At 34.5% G+C, this 11,810-nt stretch overlaps 1 protein-coding gene and 2 long non-coding RNA genes across 4 annotated transcripts in view; 2 read left to right on the plus strand and 1 right to left on the minus strand.

Moving 5' to 3' along the window:
- LOC111424041 (homeobox protein SIX3) overlaps nt 1-11,809 on the plus strand; it is a 31,695-nt gene extending 19,886 nt beyond the window's left edge. Inside the window, exon 2 of the mRNA XM_023057445.2 lies at nt 4,457-11,809. Within this exon, the coding sequence (XP_022913213.1) occupies nt 4,457-5,222 (766 nt within the window). The 3' untranslated portion in view covers nt 5,223-11,809. The remainder of the gene's footprint in view (nt 1-4,456) is intronic.
- Nucleotides 1-11,810, minus strand: part of LOC111424056 (uncharacterized) — a 100,942-nt gene that overhangs the window by 39,890 nt on the left and 49,242 nt on the right. The gene's annotated exons all lie outside the window — the stretch shown is intronic.
- Nucleotides 1-11,810, plus strand: part of LOC139429220 (uncharacterized) — a 219,915-nt gene that overhangs the window by 22,724 nt on the left and 185,381 nt on the right. The window lies entirely within an intron of this gene.

Below are 11,810 nucleotides of genomic sequence, written 5' to 3' on the forward strand. Positions count from 1 at the left end.
AAAATATATAACCATTCTTTGTTCAAAATTCTCTATTTTATTTAAGCTTTATATTTCCCGTCAAAATAAAGAGATATTCTTTTCAGTTGAAGTTGTAGTACATAAAGCTTTGCTTTCGGTAGCGTGAAAGCGCAAATATTTTGACAACTCATTAAGCGGACTAATTAGTTAAAAGTGGCACTCGGGTAACCCCCCCAACTCTCTCGGCAACTTAGGGGCTGTCCTCCCCTTCGCCATTGTAAAGTCTATTTGTTAACGCAATTGTAGGGGAGGTTTATTTTGCTATGGGGCAACGGCCGAGGACGACGACGCGAGGTAAACACTCTCCCTATTGTGCCACCGTCGCTGCTTTCTTGCGAAATGCGTTTAGCGATTGAATCAAGCTTATGCAGTGTTAAATTATTATCCGAGAGGGGATAAAAGCGTTTGTAAAATTTTTTTAAGTAGCGACTCAAAAATATCTAAATACAGCGATCAATAAGTTGTGTTAAACAAAAAAAATATTATTACTGAACTTGAAATTTGTATACACAGTTTTTAAGAGTACTTAAGCCGAGGTCGCTTGCGGCCGAGGCATTATATTGATACAACATCGATACGAAATAGCACAGTTTTTAAAAAGGTATGAGTTAATTAAACCGAGGTCGCTTGCGGCCGAGGCATTACATTGATACTAAATCAAACAGTTTTTCAGAACGTATGAATCACCTAAGCCGAGGTCGCTTGCGGCTGAGGCATTTATTGGTACCACAACGATACGAAATCATCCACTTTTCCAAAGCGTATGAGTCACTTAAGCCGAGGTCGCTTGCGGCCGAGGCATTACACTGATACAAATCTATACAGTTTACAAGGAGGTACGACTTATTTAAGCCGAGGTCGCTTGCGGCCGAGGCATTACATTGATACCACATTGACATAAATCCATAGTATAGTTACAAAGAGGTACGACTTAAGCCGAGGTCGCTTGCGGCTGAGGCATTATATTGATACCACAACCATACGAAATCATCCACTTCTCCAAAGCGTATGAGTCACTTAAGCCGAGGTCGCTTGCGGCCGAGGCATTACACTGATACAAATCTATACAGTTTACAAGGAGGTACGACTTATTTAAGCCGAGGTCGCTTGCGGCTGAGGCATTATATTGATACCACAACGATAAGAAATCATCCACTTCTCTAGATCATATGAGTCACCTAAGCCGAGGTCGCTTGCGGCTGAGGCATTATATTGATACCACATTGATACAAAATCAAACAGTTTACAAGGAGGCACGACTTACTTAAGCCGAGGTCGCTTGCGGCTGAGGCATTATATTGATACCACAACGATACGAAATCATCCACTTCTCCAAAGCGTATGAGTCACTTAAGCCGAGGTCGCTTGCGGCCGAGGCATTACATTGATACAAATCTATACAGTTTACAAGGAGATACGACTTACTTAAGCCGAGGTCGCTTGCGGCTGAGGCATTATATTGATACCACAACGATACGAAATCATCCACTTCTCCAGAGTGTATGCGTCAACTAAGCCGAGGTCGCTTGCGGCCGAGGCATTATATTGATACCACATTGTTACAAAATCAAATAGTTTACAAGGAGGTACGACTTACTTAAGCCGAGGTCGCTTGCGGCTGAGGCATTATATTGATACCGCAACGATACGAAATCATCCACTTTTCCAAAGCGTATGAGTCACTTAAGCCGAGGTCGCTTGCGGCCGAGGCATTACATTGATACAAATCTATACAGTTTACAAGGAGGTACGACTTACTTAAGCCGAGATCGCTTGTGGCTGAGGCATTATATTGATACCACAACGATACAAAATCATCCACTTCTCCAGAGTGTATGCGTCAACTAAGCCGAGGTCGCTTGCGGCCGAGGCATTATATTGATACCACATAGATACAAAATCAAACAGTTTACAAGGAGGTACGACTTACTTAAGCCGAGGTCGCTTGCGGCTGAGGCATTATATTGATACCAGAACGATACGAAATCATCCACTTCTCCAAAGCGTATGAGTCGCTTAAGCCGAGGTCGCTTGCGGCCGAGGCATTACATTGATACAAATCTATACAGTTTACAAGGAGGTACGACTTACTTAAGCCGAGGTCGCTTGCGGCTGAGGTATTATATTGATACCACAACGATAAGAAATCATCCACTTCTCTAGATCGTATGAGTCACCTAAGCCGAGGTCGTTTGCGGGCGAGGCGCTAGATTGATTCCACATTGATACAAATCTGTACAGTTTACCAGGAAGTATGAATTACTTAAGCCGAGGTCGCTTCCACACCACAAAATCATCCACTTTTCCAGAACATATGAGTCACCTAAGCCGAGGTCGCTTGCGGCCGAGGCATTACTTTGATACTACATCGATACAAAATCATAGTTACGGCAGTGATACTGAGTAGACATGTTACAGTTAAAACATTCATTTCGTGAATGTACAGGGTGGTTCAAATTCGATGTCTGAATAGGCTATCTCGGAAACTATAAGAGTTAGAAAAAAAGTAGCTTACATGTCATGATCTCGTTTTTCGAGAAACTGCTAATGCCGAAAGCCTCAAAGCGGTATCGTCTTTTGTTTTTCCCCTAGGGGCCAAAATTGAAAATATCGTAAAACCAACAAGTGCAATTATCTTGGTTATTATTATAGGTGGAGTATTATAACTAAGACATTATATGGACACTTTTTTACAGAGAATTTGATGACGTAGTCAAAAAAAAATTTTCAGTTTTAGATTTTGAGATATTATGACAATTTTCGTTTTTTTAAATGGAAACAATCACTTATTCGCTTATTAAATTAGTTATTTTTTTCTGATTACAAAAATATGGGGTTAGATAGGTGTATTTCTCATTGTTTTACAATAAAGCTAAAAATAAACTTTTTTTTGGTGTTGTCAAAAAAATTAAATTTATAGTTTCCTGTAAATTATGGTACTATAACTAAAAATTATTCTACTAAAAATTTATATAAAATTTACTTTATTTTCTAATATGTAACATTCCATCTTAAAAAACAGGATTTTTAATTTGACACTTTAGAAAATTTTTTTATAAGTTTATTTGAATTAAAAAAATATATATGAGCGCCATCTATCAATAATTTATTAAGTCATTTAATAATAATATTAAATATTAATAAAAAATGTGAAATAATGCAATCTATTCCAACTTTTGTGTAAAACAAATATAAATTAAATAGTTCAACAAATGTATTTGTTTCAAATATCAGAAATATGTTTTTTTAATTTTTAGTTATAATTTACAGGAAACTGTAAATTTAATTTCTTTGACGACACTAAAAAAGGTTTATTTTTAGCTTTATTCTTTATAAAATTAGTAATATTTTATATATTACCTAAACGTTTTAGGTATTCTATAAATTGCCTAGGTATTGTATAGAATACCGGATATATACAGATTGCCGGTTACATATACCCTCTATGACTGATAAATACTTTCACTAAAACGTTACATTAATGTATACATTGACTATCTAATATGTACTTTAACTGAAATGCACGCTTTACCTGTGACAAACACCATATCGAAGAAAATTTATACTTAATTTTGAATTCCTGTCAAATTGTTGTAAAGTTGGTAACAATTGGCAGCATAAAAGCGAATTTGAATTCATTAGTTAACCATTTCCTTGAAGACAAAAATCGTGTTAGTAAGTTATGACATACTGCTTTGTTAAATTATAAGAAAAACCTCAATTATCTAGTCGAAAATGTTATTAGAACGATTTGATAGGGACCCTAGCTAATACCAACAGAAATTCTACATAAAACTTTGACATTGACAGATATTTTTTGACGTACAACCAAACTCTAAATAACCAGAATGTTTAATATTATCATAATGATTATTTAATATTGTTTTTTAAACTTGTCGTTTAATATTGTTTGTTAAACAGACCCTTTTATAATTCTTTGTATGAAAACCAGCATGAAAACGAGCCGTGAAATCGATCCCTGTATTCAGGCGTCTCTTTGTTTGGCGTGCATAATTGCATCGTTGAATGGAGGTTTGGTAAATGAGCCCCAAAATGTAGTACTTCGTCCGCCCCGAAAAAAAAAAGAATGATAATAAAAATAAGACTCAAAGAGGATATGGTCCCGTATCCGTTTCGACGAAGAATCGCGACGTTTTTGTGCGGGCGAACTAATTGATTATGACCAATAGGCGAGTTGGCCTTTTATTTTCCGAGAACCCGAGAACGAACGAACGAACGAACCTAACGAGGCATTAAGCGAACGTAATCCTATACTCGACAACGGATCGCATTACTCCAATCATGCGCCTCTTTAAGCAATTTCCAGGACACGCTTACAGGTGGCCTCCGCCTTCCAAATTGCAACGCGACACCGTACGAGAGATCGATTCCCGTGCAATAATAATCTCATCTTTTCTTCTCTTCTTTGTTCCAGAATTCAACAGCAGCAACTGGCGGCTCAGTTGGCGAACCACGGCGGATCGACGAGACAACCGCCGCTTAGTCCTAACCCTAATACCTCGGATTCCGATTCGGATATCTCCCTGGGTGCCCATTCGCCCCCTTTGAGCTCACCCGGACCCATATCATTTTCAAATTCCTCTCCATCACCGATAACGTCGTTTAGATTTGGTCCTCATTCCCCGGGACCAATGCCAACGCAATTTCGATTCAACCATACCCCACCAGCTTTTAGAAAAAATCTTAGTCCTTCGTCTCCGATAAATATCGAATCAAATCCATCATCAACAAACCTTTTAACAACCACTAATTCAAACAATAACTCTTATAACACCCCAATTAATACTAATAACAGATTATCCTCGACGATCCCCGAATTATTATCGCCTATTAATTTGGATTCATCCTCGGAGTTCCACCCGAGAAGAAGTATGGAAAAGGAGTATAAGGAAGGTATGTCGAGTCCTATTGTTCAAGTGGATAATAGTTCTTCACCCCCACCGATGAATCTAAGGTTGGGGGAGTTAAGGTTCCCGGAAACTCCAGTACCTTTAAGATTATCATCGCATGGACAATTAGCAACTCCTCTTCGAATACAAGTCGGTGGTAATGGACCTAATCATCAACAGACGAATATCCACGGGGGTAGTGGAGGTGGAATTGTAAGAATAGCCCAAAATAGCCCTACGAATACCCAACAGATCTTGCACAGGCCTTTCACTCCGGATCGTTTAACGTGATATTATCAGGAGGAAAATGAGTGGAGATAGAACTTTGAATGTGTATAAAGTTATTTTTTTAGTTTACATTATTTTCTTTGGTTAAAGAAGACGTCTTTTGATTTGGGGTGATAAATACGTTTATCACGCCAAGTTGGGTTTAAGTAAGATTCTAAAAAAAATATTTAAAATAAAATCTAGTCTTTAATGAAAGAATAAGAGAAAGGAAACGAGGCATATCAAATTGATTTTTTTGACGAAATCGTGCCTTTATCGCAATGTTAATGAATTAAAATCGAAAAAAAATTAAAAAAAAATTAGGATCTTACTAAAACGTTTAAAAGGCGAGACACCCCACCCACCCCCAAGATGCAATATAGAGTTCTTGTATTATAAAATTAGGGTTAAAACGAAAATTGGACATAGTGTATTATTATTAGGGATGAAAATGGATTAAAAAAACAATGTGAATACGTCGCACTAAACGAAACGTTGAAACGTTTTAGTTACAAATGTAGCGGGCGCAAAATTAATTTCGTTTCCTTTTTATATAAATAAATATATTATATTGTAACGCTTACACAATATACGACGATTATTAATTATTATTATTATTTTTACGATATTTAATTCGAATTATTTTTTAATGATTTAAAAAAAATAAAAATAAATGTCATTAATTTCGCTTTTTCTTTTTAATTAATCCAAATTCAGTTAAATCTCGATATAACGGACTAATACGGAAAAGGAGAACTTAAAAAGTTAAATTCAAGCTTTAATTTGATGTATAAACCCCTTTTTTAATTCAAATAATTAAGATCTGCGTGATTCTTAATTTTTAAAGATTAGATTCAATTTTAATGTCTTCGAAAAATTGAAAATCAACACATTATTTAAAAGATTGTAACTAATAAATTTATGGGTTCTCAAAAATGATTCTTATATCAAATTAAAGAAGATATTGTGGGGTTTAATTCGCAGTATAAGTCATTTTTGAATTCCCATAAATGCGATCTCCACGATTTTTTAAAGTTGGTGTGAGAGATTAATATATTTTGATTAATTCGCATTTCAGTACAATTTTAAAAACTTTGTAGCTACTTTATTTGTATTGACGAAGAAATGGTTTTTACACCAAATTGAAAAGGAGATTTCAAACTTTAATTTGATGTATGAACTAATTTTTAGTTTCAATAATTAAAGTCTGTGCGAACTTTGAAAGTTTGGGTTCGATTATTTAGGCGTACGACTAAACCTGAAGAGCGTTTTCCAACCCGAAAAATTTACAACAATCTAGTGCTCTATAACAATTAAAACTAGAACTAACACTAGACCTAGAACTAGAAAAATTTGGGTTTAAACCCAAATAAACCCGAAACTTTCTACTTCTAGTGTTAGTTCTAGTTTTAGGTTGAAATTGAAGTTAATATCCATTATACCAGTTTGTTTAACGTGGTAGAAAAAAATTTCGAATTTTGTTGTACTTTTACTGGTTTATTTATATTTTTGTTGTCTAACTAGTTTCGGCAAAAGCCATCATCAGAGACAAAGGTCATTGTATCTTACAGGAAATTAACATCGAAAATGTAAAGCGGTGAACGAATTAAAATTATTACTGTCACAAATTTACTTAAAATACATGTAAAAATTCTATTATAAAACTTTAAAGATTCAACTCCGCATGGACATCTTTTGTGGTAGATGTTACAAGATGGTTTCAAAAGAATTAATTTCCTGTAAGATACAATGACCTTTGTCTCTGATGATGGCTTTTGCCGAAACTAGTTAGACAACAAAAATATAAATAAACCAGTAAAAGTACAACAAAATTCGAAATTTTTTCTACCAAGTTCTAGTTTTAGTGTCAACTAGTGCTATTTATTTAGCACTGTCACAAGCACTAACACAAGACGTAAAACTAGAAACATACGGGTTTAGCCGAATGTCTCTCAAAACGGCTAAATCCGAATGTTTCTAGTTCTAGGTTTAGTGTTAGTTCTACTTTTAGTTCAATAAATACAACAACCTAGCGTAATCTGGTGCTAACTAGTGCCATCTAGCACTGTCACAAGCACTAACACAAGACCTAGAACTAGAAATATTCGAGTTTAGCCAAACGTCTCTCAAGACGGCTAAACCCGAATGTTTCTAGTTCTAGGTCTAGTGTTAGTTCTAGTTTTAGTTCAATAAATACTACAACTTAGCGTAATCTAGTGCTAACTAGTGCCACCCAGCATTGTCACTGAAACTAACACTAGACCTAGATCTAGAATCATTCGGGTTTAGCCGAACGTCTCTCAAGACGGCTAAACCCAAATGTTTCTAGTTCTAGGTCTTGTGTTAGTTCTACTTTTAGTTCAAGAAAAATTTACAACTACCTAGCGCTCTATAACAATTAAAACTAGAACTAGAAATATTCGGGTGACTAAGAAATGGTTTTGACAGCAAATTGAAAAAGAGATTTCAAACTTTAATTTGATGTATGAACCATTTTTTGGTTTCAATAATTAAGGTCTGTGCGAATTTTTAAAGTTTAGATCCAATTTTTAATGTCTTCGTAAAATTGAAAAAAATACATTCTTTAAAACATTATAACTAATAAATTTATGGGTTCTCAAAAACGATTCTTATATCAAATTAAAAAGCATATAATGGGATTTAATTTGCAGTATAAGTCATTTTTTAATTCCCATAAATGCGATCTCCACGATTTTTTAATGTTGGTGTTAGAGATTAATATTTTTTGATTAATTCGCATTTCAGTACAATTTTAAAAACTTTGTAGCTACATTATTTGTATTGACGAAGAAATGGTTTTTACACCAAATTGAAAAGGAAATTTCAAACGTTAATTTGATGTATGAACCATTTTTTGGTTCCAATAATTAAGGTCTGGGTGAATTTTTAAACTTTAGATTCAATTTTTAATGTTTTCGTAAAGTTGAAAAAAAACACATTCTTTAAAACATTGTAACTAATAAATTTATGGGTTCTCAAAAACGAATCTTATATCAAATTAAAGAAGATATTATGACGTTTAACTTGGATTATAACTCATTTTTGAGTTCCCATTAATGCGTTCTCCACGATTTTTTAAAGTTGGTGTGAGAGATTAATATATTTTGATTAATTCGCATTTCAGTACAATTTTAAAAACTTTGTAGCTACTTTATTTGTATTGACGAAGAAATGGTTTTTACACCAAATTGAAAAAGAGATTTCAAACTTTAATTTGATGTATAAACCATTTTTTAGTTTCAATAATTAAGGTCTGTGCGAATTTTTAAAGTTTAGATCCAATTTTTAATGTCTTCGTAAAGTTGAAAAAAACACATTCTTTAAAACATTGTAACTAATGAATTTATGAGTTCTCAAAAACGATTCTTATATCAAATTAAAAAGCATATAATGGGGTTTAATTTGCAGTATAAGTCATTTTTTAATTCCCATAAATGCAATCTCCACGATTTTTTAAAGTTGGTGTTAGAGATTAATATCTTTTAATTAATTCGCATTTCAGTATGATTTTAAAAACTCTGTGGCTACTTTATTTCTGTTGAGTAAGAAATGGTTTTTACACCAAATTGAAAAGGAGATTTCAAACTTTAATTTGATGTATGAACCATTTTTTGGTTTCAATAATTAAGGTCTGGGTGAATTTTTAAAGTTTAGATCCAATTTTTAATGTTTTCGTAAAGTTGAAAAAAACACATTCTTTAAAACATTGTAACTAATAAATTTATGGGTTCTCAAAAACGATTCTTATATCAAATTAAAAAGGATATAATGAGGTTTATTTTGCAGTATAAGTCATTTTTGAATTTCCATAAATGCGATCTCCACGAGTTTTTAAAGTTGGTGTTAGAGATTAATATATTTTGATTAATTCGCATTTCAGTACAATTTTAAAAACTGTGTAGCTACTTTATTTCTATTGACGAAGAAATGGTTTTTACACCAAATTGAAAAGGAGTTTTCAAACTATAATTTGATGTATGAACCATTTTTTGGTTTCAATAATTAAGGTCTGGGTGAACTTTTAAAGTTTGGTTTGATTATTTAAGCGTACGACTAAACTCGAATGAGCTTTTTATGAACCTTTTAGTTCATGAAAAATATACAACAATCTAGCGCTGAGTAACATTTAAAACTAGAACTAACATTAGACCTACAACTAGAAAGTTTCGGGTTGAGCCGTGCTTCTTCAGACGCACGGCTAAACCCGAATTTTTCTAGTTCTAGGTCTGGTGCTAATTCTACTATTAGTTCAATAAATACAACAACCTAGCACAATCTAGTGCTAACTAGTGCCATCTAGCACTGTCACAAGAACTAACACAAGACCTATAACCAGAAACATTCGGGTTTAGCCGTCTTGAGAGACGTTCGGCTAAACCCGAATGTTTCTAGTTCTAGGTCTAATGTTAGTTCTACTATTAGTTCAATAAATACAACAACCTAGCACAATCTAGTGCCACCTAGCACTGCCAGAATAACTAACACAAGACCTAGAACTCGAAAAATTCAGGTTTAGCCGTCTTGAAAGACGTTCGGCTAAACCCGAATGTTTCTAGTTCTAAGTCTAGTGCTAGTTCTACTATTAGTTCAATAAATACAACAACCTAGCACAATCTAATGCTAACTAGTGCCACCTAGCACTGTCACAAGCACTAACACAAAACCTAGAACTAGAAACATTCGGGTTTAGCCGTCTTTCGAGACGATCGGCTAAACCCGAATGTTTCTAGTTCAAATTCTAGTGCTAGTTCTACTATTAGTTCAATAAATACAACAACCTAGCACAATCTAGTGCCACCTAGCACTGTCAGAATAACTAACACAAGACCTAGAACTCGAAAAATTCAGGTTTAGCCGTCTTGAGAGACGTTCGGCTAAACCTGAATGTTTCTAGTTCTAGGTCTAGTGCTAGTTCTACTATTAGTTCAATAAATACAACAACCTAGAACAATCTAATGCTAACTAGTGCTACCTAGCACTGTCACAAGCACTAACACAAAACATAGAACTAGAAACATTCGGGTTTAGCCGTCTTTCGAGACGTTCGGCTAAACCCGAATGTTTCTAGTTCTAGGTCTAGTGTTAGTTCTACTATTAGTTCAATAAATACAACAACCTAGCACAATCTAGTGCTAACTAGCACTGTCACAAGAACTAACACAAGACCTATAACCAGAAACATTCGGGTTTAGCCGTCTTGAGAGACGTGCGGCTAACCCCGAATGTTTCTAGTTCTAGGTCTAATGTTAGTTCTACTATCAGTTCAATAAATACAACAACCTAACACAATCTAGTGCCACCTAGCACTGTCAGAATAATTAACACAAGACCTAGAACTCGAAAAATTCAGGTTTAGCCGTCTTGAGAGACGTTCGGCTAAACCTGAATGTTTCTAGTTCTAGGTCTAGTGCTAGTTCTACTATTAGTTCAATAAATACAACAACCTAGAACAATCTAATGCTAACTAGTGCCACCTAGCACTGTCACAAGCACTAACACAAAACCTAGAACTAGAAACATTCGGGTTTAGCCGTCTTTCGAGACGTTCGGCTAAATCCGAATGTTTCTAGTTCTAGGTCTAATGTTAGTTCTACTATTAGTTCAATATATACAACAACCTAGCACAATTTAGTGCCACCTAGCACTGTCAGAATAACTAACACAAGACCTAGAATTCGAAAAATTCAGGTTTAGCCGTCTTGAGAGACATTCGGCTAAACCCGAATGTTTCTAGTTCTAAATCTAGTGCTAGTTCTACTATTAGTTCAATAAATACAACAACCTAGCACAATCTAATGCTAACTAGTGCCACCTAGCACTGTCACAAGCACTAACACAAAACCTAGAACTAGAAACATTCGGGTTTAGCCGTCTTGAGAGACGTTCGGCTAAATCCGAATGTTTCTAGTTCTAGGTCTAATGTTAGTTCTACTATTAGTTCAATAAATACAACAACCTAGCACAATCTAGTGCCACCTAGCACTGTCAGAATAACTAACACAAGACCTAGAACTCGAAAAATTCAGGTTTAGCCGTTTTGAAAGACATTCGGCTAAACCCGAATGTTTCTAGTTCTAGGTCTAGTGCTAGTTCTACTATTAGTTCAATAAATACAACAATTTAGCACAATCTAATGCTAACTAGTGCCACCTAGCACTGTCACAAGAACTAACACAAAACCTAGAACTAGAAACATTCGGGTTTAGCCGTCTTTCGAGACGTTCGGCTAAATCCGAATGTTTCTAGTTCTAGGTCTAGTGTTAGTTCTATTTTTAGTTCAAGAAAAATATACAACAATCTAGCACTGAATAAAAATTAAAACTAGAACTAACACTTTAGCCGTGCGTCTAAATGAAACTTTCTAGTTCCAATTCTAGTTTTAGTTCATTGAAGATATACAACTCATATAGAAATCTCTGGAAATAGAAGAAGTCCATTCTAACGAGATCCGTTATATCGAGGTTTTACTATAACTGTATATATATAAACACAATATATATTGAAATGATATATTAAAATTAATTATATACGAATTAATTATATTGATTGAGAAAGATATATCACATAAATAATACACGAATTGATCAGGAT

Source organism: Onthophagus taurus, chromosome 3 (assembly GCF_036711975.1).
Source record: "Onthophagus taurus isolate NC chromosome 3, IU_Otau_3.0, whole genome shotgun sequence".
In the NCBI taxonomy this organism is placed as follows: domain Eukaryota; kingdom Metazoa; phylum Arthropoda; class Insecta; order Coleoptera; family Scarabaeidae; genus Onthophagus; species Onthophagus taurus.